General features: G+C 38.2%; 2 protein-coding genes across 2 annotated transcripts in view; both read right to left on the minus strand.

The window, feature by feature from the left end:
- Positions 1 to 2,296: 2,296 nt before the first annotated feature.
- On the minus strand, positions 2,297 to 17,319 carry LOC111870870 (ER lumen protein-retaining receptor). Its single transcript, XM_023863473.2, has 5 exons — positions 17,155 to 17,319; positions 16,596 to 16,785; positions 15,044 to 15,113; positions 9,665 to 9,917; positions 2,297 to 4,423 (listed from the first exon to the last, which is right to left on the minus strand). Exons 1-5 carry the CDS (start codon positions 17,243 to 17,245, stop codon positions 4,389 to 4,391), a joined length of 639 nt encoding a protein of 212 aa, XP_023719241.1. The 5' UTR covers positions 17,246 to 17,319; the 3' UTR covers positions 2,297 to 4,388.
- A 2,891-nt stretch (positions 17,320 to 20,210) lies between these two features.
- The window catches only part of LOC111870891 (ER lumen protein-retaining receptor 2), a 7,423-nt gene continuing 1,042 nt past the window's right edge, over positions 20,211 to 26,591 (minus strand). Inside the window, exons 3-5 of the mRNA XM_023863513.1 lie at positions 25,612 to 25,681; positions 22,001 to 22,253; positions 20,211 to 21,342 (exon numbers count right to left, since the gene is read on the minus strand). Of these exons, the coding sequence (XP_023719281.1) occupies positions 21,233 to 21,342; positions 22,001 to 22,253; positions 25,612 to 25,681 (433 nt within the window). The 3' untranslated portion in view covers positions 20,211 to 21,232. The remainder of the gene's footprint in view (positions 21,343 to 22,000; positions 22,254 to 25,611; positions 25,682 to 26,591) is intronic.

The following is a 26,591-nucleotide window of genomic DNA, read 5'->3' on the forward strand; positions in this document are numbered from 1 at the left end:
TGCCAGAATGGATTAGGAGATCAGGGTTGATTTCCTAGGCAATGACCACCGTTCCCATGACAGTGCCTAGGAGTACCGATATGAGGGCGACTAGCCGAAAAGAGACAATGGCCTGCCAAGAAACAGAGGCAAGTCTTGAATGGGAGAAGCTGACCTCAGTGGACATGAAACCTAAGGTGGCACAATGAGAGGCCCATAAAGAAGTTGCCGAAATGATGCTGGTCAGCAGATCAAAGAAGAGGCATAGGGCCTGAAACTGATATCCGAAGGAACAGATTGAGGGCAAGGATGGGTGCTGAAGATAAGCAGCTGCCGCCCACAGAGGGACGAGCCGCCGTGCGAGAGTGGCACAGCAGATAAAACAACAGGAAGTTGTCTATCCAGTCATGTAAGAGTCGCCTGGCACAAGAGAAGCGTCGTCACAAGAAACTGTATCAGGATTAAGGATGAGGAAAGGATCCAGAGAGTAAGGACGCTCAGAGAAAGAGTGCAAAAGGAAGAAAGGGAATAAAGGACATAGGCGGCAGACGGCCGCTATATCAGAAGAAAACCACCGATAGTTTTCGTTTCCATGGATATTCTTTCATCTCTGGGGTAACACATCTGTTGTTTAGGCAACTGCTAGGCACTGTCGTGGGAACATTGGTCATTGCCTAGGAAATCAACCCTGATCTCCTAATCCATTCTGGCTTTTTGGCGGCACACCAAGATACTAAAATTCATGTAAAAATATGAATACACCACTCAGAACACCATCCAGTATATTCACGACTTATATATACACTGATTGAGATTAGCTCTTTCTAAGGGGCCCAACTGAGTAGGTGTCTTCCTTTCTCACCTGAAGAGAGAAACATCTCCAGTTTCCAAAACGTTGTGTCCTCTATTACCTAGAATTCTGGATGATGGGAAAAGTTCAAGAACCCATTAATTCTGTGTTATATATACATGTTTATGTATTTTTACAACTTTTCACATTGTATATTATACATTTTACTTCATCAATTACGAAACTTTAACTATATTGACAAAACAAATTGATCCATTTTAAACTACATATTCATGAAAAGCATAATGTATTTGTGATATTACACATATATACCAGAAGCTGGTCAGCAAGACCGAGACATGCAGCATGTTTAATTTGATACACTACACAGATTGACTCATTGGTAAATTCAATCCAATCAGTTTTTGTTTAATGACCAAAGTATCACGTGTTGTGTGATGGTACAGAAACCCTGACTATATATGCACAACAGGAAGCAAAGCATAAAAATATTCATTAGGCACTTTAATATTTTTGTTATAATTAATAAAATAAATATGTTCTTAAAGTAATTATTACTTTCACATCTTACAGATACCGCATGTATTTGTGGAACCTCCTTCTATGAGGGTTCTAAAAGCAAGTGAAATCCCCTCAGACACAACAGGAGGTATTTGGAAACACAACTTGTAGAATTTGCCATTGTTTGGGATCATGCAGGAAAGACATGCAAGGTAAATGTTACTTGTAGCATGAGAAACTGCAAGGGGAAAGCAGGCTCTATGAATTATGCCAGAAACTGTGTGCCATATTGTCTTTGTTTATGGGCACTGATTCATCTGTTGACATTCTTAGTGTGCATTTCCTTTTTTTGAATCCACAGTGAACATTTTTAGCGAACCTTTAAATCTTACTGCATGTGTTTAATTTCTACGGTCTGCAGGGAACATCTTACTGTAACTCTTGTGACGTACTTCATCTGTTGACAGTACTAGGGTGTCCCTCATTTTCTGGGTCAGCTTTGAACATTTTATGGCAAGCCTTTGATTACATCTTACTTCATCTCTTGACAGTGTAAGCGCACACACACACACATACAGAGCTTTATTGGTGGACTTGACCTGTAGAGAGATGTTGGTGTTTAAAACCTGTAATGGATCAAAACCATCACTGGCCCCTAATGTGCAATATGAAGCCAAACGCAATGACTGTGGATTTAAATTATAGTTAAAATATGTTACTGGGTGAAAACACCCAAGAAAAAGACAGACTTGATCTGGACCTGAATGTTCTGTCTTGGCCTAAAATTTGACCCATGGTTTCCTTGTCAACACATAACTTAGGTATTCACATTAGAAAACATGTGTTATTTTTATGCCATGGTGTACAATAATAATAAATTATTAATGAACTCTTGTAAATGTCATTCAAAGTGGATTAAAGTGAAAGAAAATAAAAATACTGTCAAACACTTTTCAGAAAAGATCAAATAATATCACTGCTAGAAACTGCCAGTTATAACCTGTNTGGTATCTACACATATATTTATCTCTGCAGATTTTGACTGCAATAGTCCAGAAATATCAGAAAAACTCAATATGTATTGGCACCTAATGTGCAAATGTATACAGTCTGTCGACATCAACACTTAAATTGTCTCACAAAACTATTCTGTTTCACAAAAGTTCCAAGTGCCAAATTCTTTTAAAACAAACACTTTTCTTATTCTTAGATTAAACAAAAACAAAGCTATACATGTTTAAATTTGGCATTTATAGTAGCTAGTGAAATTGGAAAGACTCAAGTTAAAAAAATCAATGAGGAATGGTTGTTATACAAATGATGTGTGTAAGAGTATGACTATTTATTTCCTGCAGCTTACAGTCATGTAAATCTTGGCATTCATTTTTGTCTTTCATTAGTTGCCATATGTGTCATACATCGCCACACTTTAAATCAAAATCTTTTCCAGATTCTTATATCAGAACCTTCCATCCATCTTCTTTTATTGGTCTGATAAATTTCTACCTGAAAATTCACACAACTGCTTTTTTCTTTTTGTAAACAAAGTGTCCAGATACTGTAGATCAAATGCCCATTATTTTATCACACAGCAAGAAAAACTGAATATGTTTACTCAAATACTTCACATCACACATACATGACATCCATTATTTGATACTTAACTGGAAAAATAATGGTATCTTACTAACTGTAATTTAAACGGAATAATTACACATTCTGAAGTACTGCAACATTCACAGACGCATACAGTAAATTCCTTGTACTGAGAGTTCCATGGCTGCAGCCATATTCCACCAATCATATTTCCTCTATTTAAGTTCTATCAAGATTATTCTTACACAACAATCCAAAAGCAAAAAGGAATAATATCAATATCATCATCTTTTCCAGAATTTGGCCTATTCAGGCCTGTTACAAATATTACAAAAGAGAATCCTTCCACTGTTTCAAAGGTTTTTCCAAAATGTCTCTTTATTTTTGGTTGATATCTTAAGAACTACTTTGGAAACCTTTCAAAGTGCATCATGTTCCTGTGTTCTTTCCAATAAGAAGCCAACAGGGTACGATTGCCAACCTCACCTTCCTATGACATGCTCTCTTTTCACTGGAAAAGCTCTGATACATGAGATACAGCACAATAATTGTTACACTGGTGCTAGAGGAAATGCTAGCAGTCAGAGCTTGTCCAGAGGCTTCAGGTAGCAACCCTACCACTAAACTACCACTCGCTGGCTAGCAAATGACTGGTGGGACTTCTAATTGCTTTCAAGGTAACACATAAACTGGAGATACAGCAGGATAACTGTTACATCAGTGCTGGGGGAAATGCTGGCACACAGAGCCTGTCCAGAGGCTTAGAAATAGCAAACCCACAGCTGGACTGCCACTCTGTGGCTTGTAAACGAATTGTTGGAATTTCTAATTGCTTTCAAGGCATTACATAAACAGGACCAGACTGATAAGCATGAAGAACTGAATGTTGAATTAAAAATTTTGCATACTTTTGCTGACACCTCAAGTAATACAAAATTCATTACATTTCTGAACTGAAAGACAAGTGAAATATTAAATACCCAAAGTCTGACAAGTGAATATTGTTTTATATTCCCTACTTTTGCCCTATAAGACAGCACATATGTGTGCAATGCCTAACAGTTTATTGACTGCTTGGTTTCAATGTCATTGTTTCAAAATTAATTGTAAACAGATGTTGAGACAAAAAAACTCCATCTTACATGTACACTAATTAAATTATACACCAGCAAAAGCATATGGGTCATATATATAAAACAACAAACACTTGCGCCTAACCTAACAACAGTTTCCCTTCACAAATGATGTAATGTGTCTGCCATATTGATTTTACGAAGTCCTAAAAGCAAGATCAGTGTAGTGCTTGAGTAAATATATTTAAATAAACACAAAACTTTGTCACATGAAGATGGGATGGCGGCTGAACACAATAAACAGTTCAGAGAACTATGCAAAACACACATGAAGAGCTTCTACTTCACTCATGTTCCAACACATAGTTATTCATGCACTTGTTTCTTTCCAGCTCACATCTTGAAATGTAAGCAATTTTGCACTGCAATTAGGCTGGAAGCTGTAGCTTTTTCCCTTTAAGCACTGGAAAACAATAAAAATGCAATGGCAGCTATTTAGACACTAAAAACATTTTAAATTGCAAAAATTATGTTAAAATCAGAGAATCAGGAAGGTTCAAACCAAGTACTGTAGTATGACTAGTGTCCCCTCACCAGCCTTGCTTAAGCCTGTGATCAAGGAAATTGCTAACAAAAGCAAATCACAAGACCAGACGCAAAAACCATACAGTAAACTTCATTAGAATGGACTGGTAGGGGGGACAGGGTGTCCGTTATCGCCAATATCCACTAAAACCAAGTGAAGGGGTATTCATGGAAGTATACCATAGGATACATATCCAATATACACAACAAACACAGAAACACATAAAGTGATTATATAAAGGTTTTTATACTGGGGGGTCCCTTTTATTTTAAATAGTTTTCTACCTATGGAGTCTTCTTAGTGCCTCCAAGTCTCTAAAAATTAACAACTGTTCATGGACAGATTTTGTCCCTTATAATGAACTGGAAGGAAATAGTCATCATGGCCTAATGACATACTATCCCAGCATCTGCCTGGAGAGACTGAGGAAATCAACAAAGAACCTCAGCATAATCACCTACCCTCATCAACTTTATCAGTATATCAAAAAGGAGTCTACTTTACTGGCATAAAAGTGTTCAACAATCTGCCACAAAGTATTAAAAACTTGGGCAATGATACTAAAAAGTTTAAATCAGAGTTAAAGAATTATCTACATGCTCATTCCTTCTACTCTTTAGATGAATACTTCAATGTAAATAGAGAATGATGTAAAATTAAGTTATATTAATTTTTAAGCTAAAATTGCCTGTACTTATGTATGTAACCTTTTGACTTGTTCTNACAATGTATATGATAGATACATATTTTAGTTATTTTAATGTGTGAACATGGCATGCAATGAACTGGTTTGACGTGGATAAGTAAGCACCTGAAGATGGCATTATTATGCCGAAACATGTAGTGCGAGGGAGAGAAGGAAATAAATGAGTGTATGCACTGCAAGACGGATTAAATAAATCATGGACTTAAATCAGTGCAACAGGACGCTAAAATATAACATAAATTCAATTCAATTCAATTCAGTGTCCAGGTTGAAGTCTGAACTATGCACTTCTAAAATACAAGCCTACAATATTACTTTTATGCTAACTCATTGACTGAATTATGCTTTATTTTGGGGGAAAGATGAAAAGGAAACTGAACAGAACCCAATGGACAAGAGGCTTGGTGGGTCCTACAGCCAATATGGACGCTGTGGAGAAGAGAAATATCTCTTGCCTCTGCCAGGAATCGAACCCAAATTCCTCAGATATCCAGTGAATAACTTAGTCGATACAAAGACACCGCTATCAGAGTGCTACATTTTAAATGGATTCTAACATACAATGCAAAAACATGGATTCTTGCAAAGAGGAACATGGCTAAAATCTGCTAATGACCATGAAATTTTTGAGAAGCACTGAGAGGAAAACAAGAAGGGATAGAATGGAAACAAAATTTTTTTGGGAAGCTGAATATCAGAACTTATTAGTCAAGCTAGATGAGAAATGATTACAACGATTTGGCTATGTAAAAATTAAGAATTGTTCAAGGATATAGAGGGGCATTATAACTAATAATTAGAAGCAAGAAATCCAATGCAACAACTAAGAAGAAGAGGGTTCAGTTGGGTACTGGGAAGACAGCAAAGAGAGTGGAAGGAGATGGCAATAAATAAAAAAGAAAAGATTGTGGGGCAGAATATGAAACTGGAAATTTTTCATCCACTGACCCATATAAAATGGAAATTATGTTTGGTGGAGAACACGTCTGAACAGCAGTGGTGGGTGACAGGTATGCTGTAAAACCATCTGTCAAAGAGTGAGTGAGACTTGGCTACTGGTACTGTATACTTCCTGCTATAAGCACATGAAGTTGATATATCACATTGTTGGAGCATGTACTAATGGAATTAGGCCAGTAACATGTGTTATCAGTGAGGAGCAATCAAACTGGAATAAATACATGATAAGTGATAACAGTAGCAAAATGTTCAGATAGTGGTAGTCTGGGCTGAAACCATGTACACGTGACTGTGGATATCAAAGTTGTGCCCTCCAACTTCAGGACTGAAGTATGGAGGATGACATGATCAGGTTACATAGGCATGTCTCATGTAGGGAGGAGCCACTGAAACTCATAGGGCAGGACAGGAGACAGAGCCCAGCCCAATATAAAAGGTGGATTCATAACTGAGAAAATTGTCATTTTTTGGGTCACAGAAAAGTGTGAAGTGAAGGAACAGCCAAATTTCATGCTCAATGGGAAGTTGGTAGTGAGAAAACAACCCTCTTCAGGACCACAGAGATACCTTGGATGTCAAAATGGCTTCTTCAGGGCCCATAGGAAAACACAAAATAAGAAAAGACATTTCCTGGGCCACAGAAAAGTGACAAGTTAGAGAACAACTGCTTTCATGCCCACACGAAAGTGTGAAGAAAGAAAAAAGCTCTCTTCTATCTCAGAGGAAAACATTACATAAGAAAACAGTGTGAACTGGGTAAACAGTTTTCTGAGCTACAGGAAAGTGTGAAGTCGGAAAGCAGATCCAAAACTGATTGTATCCACTCATGACTTACAAACATAAGAACGAGTGATGACGGCAGGGGAAACCAGAGTACTTGGAGAAAAGCTGCCCCGGTGCCACTTTGTCCACAACAAATCCCACATGACGTGACCCAGGTTCGAACCTGGGCTGCCGCAATGGGAAGCAGGCGACTAACCACCTGAGCTATGGCATGGCCACAACACACTGTAACTATGGCCCCATTATAACCCATACAAATCCCACAATTCTTATCTCAGTGCACTCAACCAAATCTACTGTGCATTCTGCCAAGAACAGCCAACAAAACCACACACAGTATTTTGAATTGTTTCATTTTTGGTCCCTTACACTATCAATCACAAAGTCAACAGAAAGTCCGTCGAGTGTAACAATTTATAGGTCACTTCTTTATCACTTCTGCCTTACATGTTTCGGTTTAATAAAACCATCATCAGAGGCACATAGTAAACACACAGCACATAGGAAACATCTAACCATAAGCCATACATCCTCAAGCTGACATCTCCCATCTTCGGGATGAATTAACAAGGAGGAGCTTAACATTTTACTTCAAATGTTTTAAATTTTAAATATTTTAACATTGGCGTTTTAACTTGAGAGCAGTTTCGGATGAATGTGAGAACTGAACGTGCATTCAACAATCCTAGCAAGTGTTGTGCTTTTACACGTCGACATATTGTAGCAGCGTTCACGCAGCAAACATAACTGTGTACATCTTAAACAACGGCAGTGTTTTCATGCTTGTACTATGTGCCTCTGATGATGGTTTTATTAAACCGAAACATGTAAGGCAGAAGTGATAAAGAAGTGACCTATAAATTGTTACACTCGACGGACTTTCTATTGACTTTGCCACACACAGTAACTATAAGGAATAGGTTAGAGAGTTCACATTTTCATCTTTTCATACGTACCCAACACCCAAGGATTATCTTAAAACTTGATGATGAAAATGGCATGCAATGCTAAAAATTACCAGTGCACTGAGTATGAAGGATGGTAAAATATAATGTGGGGATCTGACTTTGCATTCCACTGTTTTCCGCCTATGTGCACCGTCTGTTAATATTCATTCATCTTCTTCCCTTTATTGTATATCACTACATTTTTGTCCCAGCTGGCCATCATTAGGCATACAGGTTGTTGTGATTAAGGAATCTATTGCTCTGCTGTAATACTGTCCTGCTTCTTTTATGTGATTGCTTTGGACTCGCTTTACGTTATGTGGGTTAACGGACTGTTACTATGCCTTATCTGTAATATGTGATGGATTATATTAGAGTTTTATTATAAGGTACATCTTTATCTATATTCTCTCTCTGCATATCTGATGTTACTTACAGTTTTGCTGGCTTGTTAACTGATCTTTGGTTCAGTGTGTGACTGTCCTCAATGTTTCTGTTTGAATGGAAGCTTGCTGCTTGGCTGTCAGCCATCATGGTCATTTGTGGTAGGTGTTTCTATGACGTCAACTGCATTGATACCTAGGATGCAGTGCATGGTGTGTGCTGTATTCAAAATGGTACAGGAAATGAACACCAGCTAGCAGCACATAACACATTCCACATCCTAGGTATCAACACAGTTGACATCATAGAAACATCTACAACAAATGACCGTGATGGATGACCGCCAAGCAGCAAGCCTGTCCTAACAAAGCATTCAGGACAGCCACAAATCAAACCAAAAATCAATCAACAAACCAACAAACTGTAAGAAAAATCAGATATGCAGATAGAATATGCATAAAGATGTACCTCACAATAAAACTCTAATATAACCCATCGCATATTACAGATAAGGAAAACACATGCATAACAACAGTACACTAGTTAGTTAGTTATTGGAGACGGTGGGTTTCCCCATGCACTTAGACCAGTATTGGTCCATTGTGCTTCCCTTTATGATATTCTGCCAGTCTCTATACCCTACTGATATTGGTGGGTACCATCGGTCCTGACCGAGCCAGCGAGTTGGGCCTCAACTGGCTTAGCGGTATCTATAATGCTTTCTCCATCTATCAGAGGCGTTAGAGACTACTGTTGGGCGAGAAATGTTCTTGAATTTGGCTGTGACCTCCTTTGGAGATATGAGGTTCTTTTATGTGCCATAAAGCCACGACACAGGACCCACGGCTTAAAGTCCCTCCTGGGGGACTTGTTCCCTGAATTTTTCCGCCCTTAAAAATTCCACGACCTCCGCCGGGTTTGAACGCGCATACCATGAGTCATGAGGTGGGAACGGTACCTCTAGACTACGGAGGCCGCTAACAGTACACTAACACACATAATATAAAATTAGTCCAAGGCAATTACATAAGAAAAGCAGAAGAGTATTACAGTGAGCACCTGATTCCTTAATCATAACAATGTGTACAGATGAGGATGGCTGCTTAGGCCAAAACATGTAGAGAATATGAGATACACAATAAAGAGAAGATGAGTGAATATTAACCAACGATTCACATAGAAGGCAAAAAGTGGGATGCAAAATCAGATCTACACAGTGCAACAGGATGCTGCAATATATTATAATGTGGGGGGCCGGCTGCTATAATGAGCATGTCAGACAGCATCATGAGGCTGAGGAGGCATCTGTTTGTCATTTCTACCTCACAGGACACTCACCTTTAGTAATGTAAAGATAAAAGAAATCACAGTAAAGAACAGTCTGCACAACTCCAGCTACAACAGCAATGAGGTCATAATGATTTTCAAAATAATAGCGGTAGATCCAGTTGAGAAGATACAGGGCACGATATGAGCCAAGTGCAAAGAGGTAATGCGAAGTGATGCTCTCTGCCTCGCCGGTCTTTGACACTAGAAAAAGCTGAGGCAGAATAGCCACTGATTCAAGGTAGATACTGAATGTCCATAACACCTGTAACATTAAGAACATGTGAGAAAACACACTGAAATCTTGATTTAGTATTGCAGCATTTGGTGAAATTCCATATTAAACAAATATAATTCCTGCTCCCAGTTGATACCAAACATAAAACATGCATTATTTTCCCATATAATAGGCCGTGCCATAGCTCAACCGGTTAGTCGCTAGCTTCCCACCGCGACAGCCCTGGTTCAATCCAGTGTCAGGTCAAGTGTGATTTGTGGTGGACAAAGTGGCGCTGGAGCAGGTTTTCTCCGAGTACTTCGGTTTCCCTTGCCAATCTTCATTCCACCAAATTCTCCATCATCATAATCACCCGGGGCAGGCTATAATAGGCCAACCAGTGGTCGCTGTGCTGAGTGGACCAAGTTGGACTCCACCCCCCACTAAGCAAATTTAATTCCCATATAATGTTGAAATCTGTATTCAGTGTAAGAAATTTCTAACCTTCAGGGACATATATTTCAATTGATGGTTGAAACAACAATCAACCAATATTAACATTTACTCTCCGGCAGAAATCATTATTGCACAACCAAGAATTTTGGCAAATGGTTTCTGATAACAAAAACAACAAAACCACATTATTTTTGGCACCCATAGAGGCTTTCATTCTCAACTCAGGTTCTTTCACTGTTTATTTCATCATTAATTATCTTAGATATTAATTGGATAATATAAATTATAACTGTATATCTGTGGGTGTCAATAGTTTCTTTAGCTACCCACATAAAGAAGTTATTTTATCATAACTGTACACAGTAAATAGTACAAGAACTAGAATAGATTCTTGGTTTAATTTTGTGTTAAGTTCTATTCAGCAAAAACACTGATTCAGCATACGAAAAACCATTCTCAAACAGATTCATTAAATAGCGATTCAGCTGTATTTAGGGTGTATCAAATTATACTGCATTTCTGTACGGTTTATTTAACAACGCTATAAGCATGGAATGGTTGGATGAAAAGTAAACATTAACATCATATGAAGTGGTTGTGGCCTAATCTGACATACTATCCCACCGTTTGCCTAAAGGGATTCAGAAAGACCATAAAAACCCAAGGTCAGGAGACCTGTCTCCAGGCAGATGTTTGAACCCAGCACCTTCTGAATATGAAGCAGAAGTGAAGTTCATCTGACTGTATCATTCAACACAGAGCATACAAAAATGTTTAAGTTTCAGACAAATGAGCTTTTTTTCACAAACCACATTATCCATCAAGTTGCTAAACTGCATAAAAGAGTGGCACATGAATTATGTATTTCTGCCACTACATTAATATCTACTTCCACCTGAATAAGTGCTGAGGACGGATATGCATCTACTGTTATCACTGGTTTAACCAATAAAAACCAAATATTCCTGAATTTCTGGGCATAACTCAGAAAAATACTGATGCATTAAATAAAAGGAAAATGGATTTGAAGTTTTATTGATGGTGACTTTGAACCACCTTCTGGAATGTGACACTGTACAATCTGGTATATTATTATGAATGTATCAGGGGAAACTACTGCCTCCATCTCTTGAGTTGAAGAGTAAGTTAAGAGCGGAAATAGAAGGTTCCACTCTTTCCTCTCCATGCCTGTACCATTCTTCCCCATGATTGGCTGGCCTACTCTTCTATCCTGAACACAGAAGCAGTACTTCCCACCAAAATATTGGTAACAAAGTACCAACTACATAAATAAGGTAGACTTGAAAGGATTCTAACGATGGTGTATACTGTACTTCTTTTGGCTTATTTTGGACTTCATCCATCGTCTAGTATGTAAAAGACAAAAGACCACGATGTTTTGGAGACTGGATCACTGGTCCGGTGATTGAGACTAGCACTTTCTAACGGGCCCAACTGAGTAGGTTTATCCTTCCCTACCCACCTGAAGATGGAGACAGATCCAGTCTCCGAAACGTCTTGGTCTTTTGTCTTTTACATACTAGATGATGAAGTCCAAAATAAGCCAAAAGAAGTACATAAATAAGATCTAAAAGTTTGTAATGACAGTATAGTAATAAAATTAATTGTTTCTGGATATTATCCATCTAAAACACAACGTTTTGGAGACTGGATTGTCTCCACTTTCAAGTGGAACCTACTCAGTTAGGCCCAATTGACCGAACTATGTTGGAAGCATATGGAGACTTTTTCCCTTTAGATGTGACTTCTATTCTGATAGCATTTTGATTTTAACAATATCCATGAAAGAGCACATGGATATAGGTACTAGGCCTCATGTGTGTGTGTGTGTGTGTGTGTGTGGAGTTTTTAATGTTTGTATTAACTCTCACAAGTGGTTCACATAGTGCTTGGTTAATATATTCCCTCCTGCGTTGGTGCAGATGTCTGGAGATAGGGACTAGCTCTTTTGAAGGGGGCTCAACTGAGTACCCTTTTACTTGAATGCAGAGACAGGATCCAGTCTCCAAAATGTTGTTTCTTTTACATAAAAAAGGATGATAATGTCCAATTGTAGCAAAACAACATGGTGTCACATCCTGCAAGGCAGTCACCTTCAAAATGAAATTGATTTTGTTCTTTTGCGCACCCAGTGGTTCAAGTCCCACTTCCTTACACAATCTGACACTATAAAATATCCAAAAGAAACATATTTCATGAAATCTCATCCTTCCTTAAGAGGAAAATCAGATTCTGGAAGCTTCTGGGTGGATCTGTGTAACTTATGAAAATAAACAAGTGTCCAATTTAAACTACGTCTGAATAAAAATGGTCCATGAACCATCCTTCTACAATAAATAATTTTCATTATCTTCCTGCAGTAATCTTATGATGACAAACATATATAAGGCTTCTGCTATCAATAATACAAATATTTAAAATTTTAACTAAAATAGCCAAAATACTGTGACAGCCCAGTCAGTACAGTCACTGTGGTATGGGATGTATGACCAAGAATTGTGGTTTGATTCCCAGTACTCATAAGAGTTCACTCTCCTCTCCAAAGCAACCAGACCAGCCCTGAGAGCCACACATCCTCATATCCAATGGGTCTCAGGAGGTCTTCCCCTCAGGCTTAAAGTGGCCAGAGCACGAAGCTGACCACTCACCTACATCCAGTGCCAAAGTGATGAACAAGTCTTAATGGTGAGGTATTTAAGAGGGTCGATCAATAAGTACCCGTGTTAGGAATAAAGACACAAGTTTTTCACTTTTTTTTTTTAATTTTTCGACGTAATCTCCTTTGAGGTCGATACACTTTTCCCAATGTTTCTGCCATTTCTTTAACCCCTCCAAAAAATACGATTTGTCAAACTCTTCAACATACGCTTCTGTCTCAGCAATAACCTCCTCATTTGAGCTGAATTTTTTCCCCCGAGCCATGTTTTCATGTTGGGGAACAGAAAAAAGTCGTAGGGAGCCAGGTCGGGCGAGTACGGTGAGTGCGGCAGCAATTTGTAGCACAGTTCATGCAATTTGGCTACGACAATTCCGGATGAATGTGCGGGTGTCTTATCGCGGTGAAACAGCACTTTTTTCTTAGCCAAATGGGGCCATGTCTCCTTCAATTTCTTATTGAATCAGCCCAATAATTCACTGTAGTACTGCCCCGTGATCATTCTTCCTTTCTGCAAAAAGTCCATGAGGATTATTCGCTTCGAATCCCAAAAAATCGTGGCCATGACCTTTCTGGCCGATGGGACCGTCTTTGCCTTCTTCGGAGCAGATTCACCCGGAAGAATCCATTGTTTTGACTGTTGCTTGGTCTCTGGCGTATAAAATAATGTATCCAGGTTTCACCAATGGTGATGACTCAACGCAAAAACTCCTGCGAATTTCGCTTAAAGAGGTCCAAACACCGCTTCGACATTGACAGCTGTATCCGCTTGTTGTCCGTGAGCAATAGCGGCACCCATCGGGCCGACACCTTTCTCATACTTAAGTTATCATGTAAAATATTGATTGCCGTTCCGTACGACACACCTACGGCCTCTGCTACTTCGCGCACTTTAGTTCGGGGATGAGCGAGAATCATGTCATGGACCTTTTCAACGATTTCCTCGGTAACGACATCTGCCGGGCAGCCTGGCCGCTCCTCATCAAAAACAGATGTACGACCACGTTTAAATTTGTTGAACCAATATCTCACGGTTGTCATAGATGGTGAAGGGTCCCCATAGACGGCATCCAACTTTGCTTTTATTTCTTCGCATGTTTTTCCATCCAAAAATAAAAAGCGAATGACAGATCGATATTGCAGTTTTTCCATTGTATCGAGAAAGACGAAACATGTCTGATGCAACTGGCTGCCAAATAAAAACTAACCTATGAATCAGTCTGAAATTTAGTATGGTGTCGTTTGACAGATGGCAGTACATGACATTATGCCAACTTCCCTCAGCAACGCCACCTGTCTTCAAACAGGGGTACTTATTGATCGACCCTCGTAATTAAGCATAGCAGCAACTTTGCTTACACTTTAACTAAAATACTCTCCCGTTTTTGTGACTAGACATGGGGTTTTAACTGATAATTAGATTTACTGAACTGGTAACTACAAGTATTAACAACACTACCACTAATCTACAAATTTAACAAAACACTGCTGCAAACACTAAGTCTTTTCAGTCTGCTACATCTTCAATAGTCACTGCCTGGTACCGGCTCCCTGCAATGTTCTCTTTTGACTCTCAAACATTTCTCATGGCATCAATACCCATCACTGACTGACTACTTGGCTTGTCCAGTTGTACTTGCTACAAAACCTCGTCACAGAACAACATAGAAGACACTGTTTCCAGCAGTTCCTCTATTGTTTTGCCCATATCCCTTGCCACAATATGTGTTTATTGAGCTGTTACCTAGCAGCAGATGACTTCCATTGTTAAACTATTCTATCATGTCAAAATATTTAAAATTGATGCATAACAAAAACCTATCTAAGAATCATTACTGACAATTGTGCAGTCTGCACATAAATTTTGAATGATGGACCCAAACAATTATTTCATTACCTAACCCCATGAAAATAATTACCAGAGGACTTTTCATTGTTACAAAATTCTGTGACCACTCTACATCCCCACCAATGCTAAATTCTCTCTTTGGCTAATATTCCTTTTTTTTTTTTAGCAGAAAGACAAACACATGGCCCTCACCTCCAGAACTGTGAACTCATGATTGATGAGGAGAGACAGGGCAACTGCTGGCACGATCAGAAACTCAATCCTACAAACAAAAACTGTACATTACCACAAAATTCATACAGCTCGTCTTACTATGTCATAAGAATAGGTACAGACATATTATTCATTCTGCACAGTATGTACTCATGCACTTAGTCTGCTATCAGTTCAAAGATACAAATGAAAGCTTGGTACTTATATGTTAAGAGGTCATTCAAATAACTTTAAACTTTACTGCCATGCTGTCTGCTCTGTTTGTGCTGCCAAGATAAAGAAAAATGATGAAGTGAGGCAATATATTCCTCCAAAACCATCACCTGACTGTCACAGCACTATATCCCTGAGGACACAATTCTTTATTCACAACAATTTCTAAGATTTTTTATGATTGTGTGACACACTGTTTATTACCGATACTTTCAGCTTTATCCATTGTCTAAGACAATAACACAATTATATTTTGTGAACTGTTTTTGTTTCCACATCCAGACAAAACTACGCTAGGCCCATTGGCAGGGCTACTCATACCATGGACGGAAACAGTTATAAATTTTGAGAATTTCACAGAAGTGGTTGTTCAAATTGTAGTTTTCTGGGTTGTGACACAATGTAAAACCGTGAACACAGAGGTAATACGTTCTTCTAAAACATCCACATATGCTTACAAGACTGCGTGGCATCACAGCCCAGAAGAGCCCAATTCGACACCAACAATTTTCAGGGGCCAAGAATAAAAATCTGCTTACACCTACCACCATCTGTAGCAAATGAGACACTGCTCTTCATTGTAGAATTAAAGTATATAAAAAAAATTAAAGTAATTGTATCCCAATTAAATATGCACACAGGCAAATTAGACAAAGTAAGAATGACTTACTTACTTCCTTCCCAGAGGACTAAAATACAGCCTCCTCCCCCAAAAAATATAATTCACTCCGATTACCATCTTCGTGGATGTGTCACCAAGCATTCTGACAAAAAGGTACCCCAAAGCATTTAAAAGGAACCTGCTGCATCCATCTTCAAGGCAGAATAAGCCATAATCTAGTAAAAAATAATGAGTAAAAGTGATCTGTAATATACACAGTTCTCATTGTAATGATTACAAAGATTACCATTTCTTTTTGAGCTATACTGCTATTCTGCCCTTAAGAAGAGGGAACAGATTCCTCCCAGACACTGGTATCTATCAGAGCGCACATGTTGCATCCCACAAGACTGTGATCTCTATATGAGCCACCTCCCCACTTTTAAAGGAGACAATTGCATTTATTTGTGCATGTCCTTGCAACACTTCTATAAAACCAATGCTATACATCTTTCTCCTTAACTACCTGAAACAAGAAGTTCATTTTGACAATATTTAAAAATTCAGTTCTTAGAATAGAACAAACACACTACACCTCCATTACAAAGGCTCATTAGTTAAAGCTGTTTAGCAAAATAATTGTTAAATATCAACAGGCTTTAAAAATGAATACAAAATTCACAGTAACTTTTACAATATGATCGCATTCTTCCTTACCGAAATGTGTCATGATTTTGATCATAAGTTGCCTTGAATTTGATGTACATCAAATAAATAGTAGCATACGATGCACCAATGAATATGACTTTCATAACCGTGTTGTATGCTGAGACAAATGATGTGAGGAGATCCAGGTAACGTGTTGTATAAACTATTGCAAACAGTATTTGCGACTTTCCTGATATACCTGTGAACATGTTTGACACACATTTGATAAACATACAATATAACCTCATACCATATTCAACTGAGTCTACAAATAGGAACTCTCTAATGTTGTCAAATATTAAAAAACAGCTCACTTAGTGTCAGTGACCCTTAATTTTAAAATCTACACAGAAATGTTAAATTGTAATGGTGTATCGCCCATATAGACAACACAACAAAATTGATATCTTTATTTTCATAAAATTTTTATTCAGCTACTAAACACCATCATTTGCTCTTTATGAGGTTGGATGTAAGGTATACAGTAGGCGAAATGAAGCAATACTCATAACGCACCGGCTACAACATAGCTAACGTTTACGCTGCATTAACATCGAAGTAATATTACCTGCACATGATCGTGTTTTCCATATTTTCAATAACAGAACTACGATGGCCAGGAGATGGGATATATCCCCAAGAAGTCGGAATATATTCATTTCTATATTAATTTCTTGGAATTCACACTACGCTCAAACGTGACGTGGCTTTATCCGCAGATGGCAGCACATGAAACATGCAAAACTTAACGTTCAAATACGGGGAATTTAAAAAAGTTAGTGCCACAAGATGGCATTATTTGTCATGCTCACATGGCCACATGTAATGTTTCCATTTGCAATCGATTTCTGAGCTGAATACGAATGTTGCACATATCACAAGGCAACACGCCCTTCCACCCTGAAGATGGAGGCGATGTGTTCCCCCGAAACGTCGGTTAACATCACATACACACGGTGCCAAATCCCAGAAGACTTCTGTCTTCATAGTCACCGCCGTGAAAGCCTCAAACATAGACGATGGTTATTTGTGTTGTGGCTAGCGATGTGCTACAGTTAACAATTTTTTTTTTTCCTTTTGAAAAGCACGTGACGACTCTCGAATCTGATGAATATCATACCTCCCATGTGATTCTTAATTTTAAACTGTTTAAAATTTTTAGCCTTCGAAAAAGTATGTACCAGTATCACTTCTTTCTTGGATGTGACACCATGTAGACTGGTTCATATTTACCACTGTTTTTCAGAAGCCTTATACCTTTATCTTCAGTGTACATTACGAAGTGATAAAAGTGGTCCATATAGATGCAAGGATGGATAAAGGCTATGAGTGAAAGAATGAAACAACATAAAAAAAAAAGTGCTGGACAGTTAACCGATATATATCCTGATGCAAAAGTCATCATACGATGACATCTCAGATGGCTAATCATCGCAGTCTAAAACATCTCTTAGTGACCATATATAGTGGTCACTAACTGCTAAGCCACCACTATATACTAGAATCTATTTTCAGCATAAAATTGTTTTATATCCGGCCCTACAGGGAAATGATTGGATCCATGAAATGAAAAATAAATGTAATGCTAGTAGGGTTGGACTAAGTCCCTTGTACTGCAGCCACTTCTGGCCTCTTGTACCAGAAAAATAAATGTAAAAACCAAAACCACCACACAGGAGCACAATAAACATGTAAAGGTTCTCTTCCACGACATTCCTTACACAATGTATGACATACCCCTTAAACACATTTTTGTTCATCATGACTTTACTTACCGTTACCTCATAAAGACATGTGATATAAGGCTGCTTACTCACAGACATTCTTGACACTATTTAGTCATCACTGCTCTTACTAATAAACCATGAAGATACAGGGGTTTTGTCTAGCACTAGGTGGAATCAAGGAGGTCTGCTCCACTGTCTGCCTACCTTCTCCCTTGGAGAAAATCGATATTACCAACCAGGTAAAGACTGTGTGGGCCTTACAACTATTCTGCATATAATACAGAAATATTCTGAAAGTCTTCCCAGTCTGTAACGTAACAAAGCAGTCCATCTTTCATTTTTGTGCATACACAACACCATTTCTCTACTCTTGCATATTCTATTTTATTTCATGCGCAGACACAAAACTTTTATTTCATCTGAGAGTATGTGATGTTAAAACACAATGAACTAATCAACCCAGTGCGCATATTTTCTATGCATTGATTAAAGCATACAGGGCTCTGCCAATGCACAGACTGGGGAATACAGAAAATGAGGCCCAGAAAAAAGGAAACCATTACTGCAAAGACACTGCCCCTACTGTTCATATCATTTCTCTGAAGATACGACTTACACAGTTTTAATTAGGGTTACAGTCTCTGTATAGTACTAATATGAAACTGTTCTGAGGTCCATCTGAAGGGCCACTAATTTTGGAGCTGGAAAGTTCAGATTCATTGGGCACTAACCTAGGATGAATAAATACTTTAATACTGGATATGAATAAAACCCATCTAATGGTTCAGGTGCTAGCAAGGTGCACCCTTATGGAAACTATTTTTTTTCATAATCCAGGATACTAAAAATGCATTAAGACTATGAAAATGTAGAGGTTATTGTTACAGAAATAGTAGATTTAAAGTGATGAAGTGGTAACATGACCAAAGGAAACATTCATCATGGATTTGGAATGCATACTGTATTAGCCAGTATGATCAAGTAAATGGGTGAAGACAACCGGAATTAGTTTATATAAATTAAAAGAATGCCCTAGGGCACTGTTTCTCAGCTGCTGGGCCCTCATCTTATATAAAAAAAAAGATTTGCTGGGCCACAGTCTCACAAAGGTTGAGAACCACTGCCCTAGGAAGTATAGGTGAGAGAGGAGTGAGGTAGATAAGTGTATGCACTAGAAGACGGTGAAATAAATCATGGACCTAAATCAGTGCATCAGGACGCTAAAATATAACAAGTATAGGTTACCTTGATCTTTTTTTATTTCTTTTTACAGTGAATCTGTAACGTACAGGCAGCATTCATATGAAAAGGAAGATCACGAAACAAACCTGATATGTATCATAATTCAAAATAAAAACAGAAAGAGAACGTACAAATTAAGAACTGAGGATATGAACTTGACTCAAAACAAAAAACAAACTCTGTGGCCTGTAGTGCGCAGGTGAACTATTCCGACCGAGCGACCGCCGCTTGTCGACAAAGTTACATGCCAACTTTTGTGGGCAAAGGATGTCATGTGGTCAGCACAACGGATCCCCATGGCCATTAATGAACTTGACTCATATTTAGAAAAATATTTCCACATGTTTCAGTCACTACAGAAGGGGTTTGGATTAGTAACTGGATTTACTGAACTCTTGAAATTCATAACGACACAGAAAACAGTAATCTTCATTAAACAACAATTTTCAGGATGCTGACAGTCAAGTACCTAACAATCTTCCCTTCAATTTCTTATTATGGACTAATAAAAAAGATAAAGCTATTACTGTAACAGGATGTGAAGGCCCACAGGGTTGTGAGACATCAAGGCTCCCACATTTTCTGTATACAGTTGGCAGTAAGGTTCTCAGACTTTACCCCCCAGGAATATTCCTGGTATTCATTTCTGTTAGAGACTAAGTTGACCTCAAGGCTACAGTGTGGCTGGACAGATTAGGTAAACTGAAAATATCCACCTCATAAGACTCAAACTCGCAACCTTCCAGCTTGTAGCATAATGCCTCAACCAACTATGCTACCACATACCCCCTATTAGGGTTTGATTTGTATGTTATTTAAAAACAGTTTACCAACTGTACAAGTTATAAAATTAAATAGGTGAAAATTAAGTGAAATCTTGAAGACAGGTAATTCCCTGGCTAAAATTCTTTAAGTAGGTGACTATGCCATTTATAAGTACTACGCTGACATACGTCTGGATGGACTGAGAAAAATCACATAGAAATCTCAGACGGTAGCACAGTGATGCAATGAAGAGAAGTCCCATGGACAGAGGGGATGACAGTACTCAAGACTTCTCCCATTATGCCTGCATCCTATGGTAAGCCCACCAGCCCAAAGTACTAGTCACTAGTGAGTTTATCACATGCTTATCACCTACAAGCACTCACGGAAATAGAATGACCATAAAACTGGAGAGAAATATAGAGTAGGAGGCTGCAGGGGGAAGTGAAAAGCTCAAGAGAGATGAGCAGTGAGCTGGTTCATGTAACTTACGGCCATGGTCTCAGTATGGTTTCTGTACAGTTACATCCGGTTACCTCCGAAATAAGAATCAGGTCAGTTACTGCTGACTGGACCAGCCTCATATTTTCTTATCTTTGACACTGGGCTCATCTTCTGTGGACCTCCTTGTACAGCATCATACCCCAGCAGAAGCACAGGATAGTTAAAATTAATGGTTCAAGGCACATATTTTTTGTTTCCTTTGAATTAGCCATAAACTAGTACACAAGGGTGGGTCTAACTACTGGTCCTTTCATTGCAACCAGCTGTGAAATTAAAAGATCAAAGAAGCAGTCACAGTAGATGAGAATCTCAAATAGTGCAAGTACAATGAATACTAAGTCATGGAAGTCATTGTCTGAGTATCAATTGGCTCTGTTCAAGATGCTGAGTGTGTAACAAGCAGTGAGGTCATATATGTACTGTGATATAACCTTCTTTGCCCTGCCAGCTCTTGATAGGATATGGAGCTGTGGGATGATTGTCGGTGCTTCCAGCCGCTGGCAGAATATTCGTGCTACCTGAAACATTAATCAACAGTTTTAAGGAGGGAATATAAGTTGCCTCAGTGGTTCAACCTATGTTAAAGTTAATCTACCGACCACACAACACGTTTTTTATTTACNTTTGTACTAAAAATAATAAAAAAAAATTTACGACTGACTCCTAAGAGTAATATCTTTTAGCTTTGGTTTTCTTAAGAGCTTACATGACTAGAATTACGTGACAGTGCGAGGAAACAAAACAGGGAAGAGGTAAGGAAACAGGTAAAACTACGTTCTTTCCCTTGTCTTTATAAAGATGTGAAGGGGAATGGAGCTAAAGCTCCACAAATTCTTCATCTCTGAATCTAATGGTGGTGATTGGTCAAGATAATGTCAGATTTCAGGTTCTGAAGGCAATGATGTGAAGCTCACATGCTTCTGTGTTGTGATATGCCTCCATGGCGTGGTGCTTAATTAGTACAGGAACAACTTTAACGCCTAACATGACATTCAGGGTCATGTTCTGTCATTTCCACACAGATGACATCCTGTAATGCTGAGGAAAACTGCATTGCCACTAGTCCAAGCAGATATCGCTATCTGACTGATGTACTAATCAGCTGTATACTAATACACATCCTGACAAGAAGAAAAGGCATCTGCTTATCATTTCCACCTTCCACACAAAACTCACCTTTAGTAATATAAAGACAAAAGAAACCACAGTAAATAGCAGTCTGCACAACTCCAGCTACAACGGCAATGATGTCATAATGATTTTCAAAATAATAGCGGTAGATCCAGTTGAGAAGATACAGGGCACGATACGAGCCAAGCATAAAGAGATAATACAACATGATTCTGTCTGCCTTGCCAGTCGTTGACACTAGAAAAAGTTGAGGCAGAATAGCCACTGATTCAAGGCAGATACTGAATGTCCATAACACCTGTAACATTAAGAACATGTAAGAAAACACACTGAAATCCAGATTTAGTACTCTGGCATTTGGTGAAATTCCATATTAAACAAATATACTTCCTGCTTCCAGTTGATCCCTAACATAAACAATGAATTATTTTCCTGTATTTGGTGAATTTTGATTCAGTACATAATCTGTATTCAGTGTAAGAAATTTCTGAACTTCAGGAACGTCTACTTCAATTTATGGTTGAAACAAATATCAGTCAATATTAACATTTTCTCTGCGGCATAAATTACTGCACTGCCACGATCTTTGGAAAATGGTGTCAGATAACAAAACAGTTGCTTTGATTCTCAACTCAGGTTCTTTCAGTGTTTGTCATTAATTATCTTAGAAATTAACTGGATAATATTGATTACATAACTGTAGGTATTTGTGTCAAAACAGTTTCTTCAACTACCTATATGAAGAAGTTGTTTTATCATAACTGCATACAATTACTCTTAAAAGGAAGTGAAGAAATTCTTGTGTAACTCCCATTCAGTGTAAACACTGATTTAGCACAAGAAAAGCCATCGGCACAGAGATTCATTATGTAGAAATTCCACTGTATTATGGGTGTATCAAATTATACTGTACTTATTTATTGTTTATCTAACATCAAAGTAGCTTAAACCGAATGTTGTAATAATTGTGAAATATCACTGCTATCAAATTCATACAAAATATTATTCAATATGTTTCCTTCAACATTAGGCCCTTATATAGATGAAATTATTAGGGATCATCAAAGTGGGAAGGTTCATTACCGTGTTCACAAGAGCCCTCCACCGATTCCTATCCTGAGCCAGATCAATCCAATACATCCCATCCCATCCTATCACTATGTATTTTGCTTGGATCCTGTGCCCGTTGCAATTTGGAATGTTTCCTTTGGTCTAGTAATTTTGAGCATCCTTCATCGAAACATGGCTCATGCTTCTTCAGTTCATAATAACGTAGACTCTCCTTGGTAGAAATTTTGATATTCTCTCTAATTCCCCAGCTTTATTAACATCCACCTCAGTGTCCAAGTTTTCCAAGGCTGCGAACATATTTGAGATTTCAGCACGCTACTGCTCCTTACTTCATTTAATTTCTCGAGATTGAACCTTTCCATATGAACTCTGTGCATTGTTTGCTTGCTCACTGTGTCTTTCCCTAACCTTTGCCACCACCGATGCTTTAAAACCACTTTGCTTTAGAATATACAATTATGAAGGTCCAGGAAAACCAGGTGGGACTAAAATTAAATGAGACACACCAACTGCTGGTCTATGCTGATGGTGTGAATCTACAGAGTGATAATGTAGACATCATAAAGTAAAGCACAAAAATTATTGAAATGATTATTGTGATGTTAGTAAGGAGTTTGGTCTAGAAGTAAACCCAGAGAAAACTAAGTATTTGTTGCTGTCTCATCAGCCGAATGCATAGCAATATCATGAAATAATGAAATGATAGCTAACAGATGCTTTGAAAATGTGGCACAGTTCATATATTTGTGAACCACAGAAGCAAATAAACATTTTATTAATGAGGAAATTAAGAGGAGATGAAATTCAGGTAATGCTTGTTACCATTCAGCCCAGAACCATTTATCTCATCTTCTGTTTAAAAACATAAACATAAAATATACAAAACTATAATATTGCCCTTGGTTCTGTATGGTTGTGAAACTTGGTCTCTGACATTAACAGAGGAACACAGACTGAGGGTGCTTCAGAAGAGGGCACTGACAAGAATGTCTGGACCACACAGGGATAAAGTAAGGTTGAAAAAACTGCATAATTAAAATGATGAAGTCAAGAAGGATGAGATGGACAGGGCTTATAGCACGAATGGGGGAGAAAAGGAATGTATATAGGATATTGGTGGGAAAGCCAGAAGGAAGTAAACTACTAAGAAGATGAAGCTGTAGGTGAGTGGAAAATATTGAAATGAATCTTTAAAGAGAGAGAGGATAGGGTGGTATGGACTGGAATAATCAACTCAGGGTAGGAACCAGTGGACGGCTTTTGTGAACATAGTAATGAACCTTTCGGTTCCATATAATGCTGGGAAGTTTTTGAATATCTGCACAACTAATGCCTTCTCAAGAAGAGCTCAGTTCCATCACTGATGAGCAGGGCCCGGATTTTGCTGACATGTCATCTTTTTTTCCTTGTATCCTATGCAATGTTCTTAAATATATAAATCTCGGATATGAGCTGCTGGTTACAGAAATGTAAATTTTATAGGTAATTTTTTGTCATTTTTAGGTTTAAGGTCATTTTTTCCATTTTTGGGGTAATTTTTGGGGGATTTTAAGGGTATTTCTTGTCGTTTTTGGCCATTTTAGGGAATTTTTCTTCACATGTTTTCTGAAATGTGAATAATATGGAAGCAAAGTGATCTTCCTCTTTCTCCTAAGCGCTTTCTACAAAGGCCATAGTATACAATAACAGGTTGTAATCCTGGCCCATCCTTTCCGTTCGTTTTGCGGAAGTGCTGATAATACATATCATAAAACAGGGTACATCGATGACTACACACACTGCAGCTCTTTGTACAAAGCAATTTGCTTAGTTACACATATTTCTAGTCGGAATCTCTTGCTTCATATGACATTGTTGTTCAACAGAACTCCTTCTGTCTTCAGTTCCTCGCCCTTGACCGTACAGATAAAGATACAGTTGACGAAAGGTTCTCGGTGAGAAAAGTTCAGTTTTGTGTTGCGCTAGAGTGATTAATTTTATCATGATGCCAAAAGCAAAGCCAACTAAATTGTGTCATTCAAAGCAATTTGTAGCTGAGTTTGGAGATGATATATTTTCAACTGACGGTGACCTTTTATACTGCAAGATGACACAAAAGTAGCGACAGAAAAAAGATTCAAGGTACAACAACATATCAGCTGCGACAAGCATATACGAGCAGTGCAAATTTCGAACAAAAAGAAACCTGTGCAAATGTTACTACAACAGTGTTCATCTGGAGGTGGAAATAAGTCATCGGATTTTTTCAGAGATCTGTGTGATGCTCTGGCATCCACAAATATTCCGTTTTGGGCTTTGAACATAGGAAAACGGAAAAATTTTCTGGAAGTAAACTGTGGTCATTCGATCCTGGATGAATCCACACTCAGGAAGAACTACCTTTCCCAGTGCTATAACAGTATCGGTTATTTTATAGGTCATTTTTTAAATATTTTCAGGTCATCAAAATCCGGAACCTGGTGATGTGTGATGATTTTTCACTGTTAAAAATTTTGTGACCACTCTGAATCCTCCAGACTTGCTAAATTCTCTTTTTGACTAATGTTCCTTTTTTATACATAGAAAGACAAACACATGGACCTCACCTCCAAAATTGTGAAATCATGACTGATGAGAAGAGACAGAGCGAAGGCTGGAAAAATCAGACACTCAATCCTACAAACAAAAACTGAACATTACCACATAATTCATACAGCTCGTCTTACTCTGTCATAAGAATAAGTACAGACATATTATTCATTCTGCACAGTATATACTCTTGCACTTAGTCTGCTATCAGTTCAAAGATACAAATGAAAGCTTGGTACTTATATGTTAAGAGGTCATTCAAATAACTTTAAACTTTACTGCCATGCTGTCTGCTCTGTTTGTGCTGCCAAGATAAAGAGAAATGATGAAGTGAGGCAATATATTCCTCCAAAACCATCAGCCGACCGTCACAGCACTATATCCCTGAGGACACAACTCTTTATTCAAAACAAGTTCTAAGATTTTTGATGACTGTGTGAAAAACTGTTTAATACCATTACTTTGAGCTTTATCCATTGTGCAAGGCAATAACACAATTATATTTTGTGAACTGTTTTTGTTTCCACGTCCAGACAAAAATGATACAGAAGAAAGAAAACTCTGCTAGCCCCTACAGCAGGGCTACTAAAACCATGGACAGAAACGGTTATAAATTTTGAGAATTTCATGAAAGTGATTGTTCAACTTGTGGTTTTCTGAGTTGTGACACAATGTGAAACACTGAAGACAGAGGTAGAATTATCTTCCAAACATCCACATCTGCCTACAAGAGTATGTGGCAACAAAGCCCAGAAGACCTCAATTTTGACAATTTCTACCCCCACTCCCAGAAAAATAAGAGATCCGTAATATATACAGTTCTTATGGTGATGATTACGAAGATTACAGTTTCTTTTTTAGCTTTATTGCTGTTCTGCCCTTAAGATGTGGAAACAGGTTCCTCCCAGACATTGCTATCTATCTGTCTGAGTACACATGTCCCATCCCACAAGACTGTGATTTCTATATGAGCCACCCCCCCCCCCCCTTCTTCTCG

Source organism: Cryptotermes secundus, unplaced genomic scaffold (assembly GCF_002891405.2).
Source record: "Cryptotermes secundus unplaced genomic scaffold, Csec_1.0 scaffold709, whole genome shotgun sequence".
NCBI classification, from domain to species: Eukaryota; Metazoa; Arthropoda; class Insecta; order Blattodea; family Kalotermitidae; genus Cryptotermes; species Cryptotermes secundus.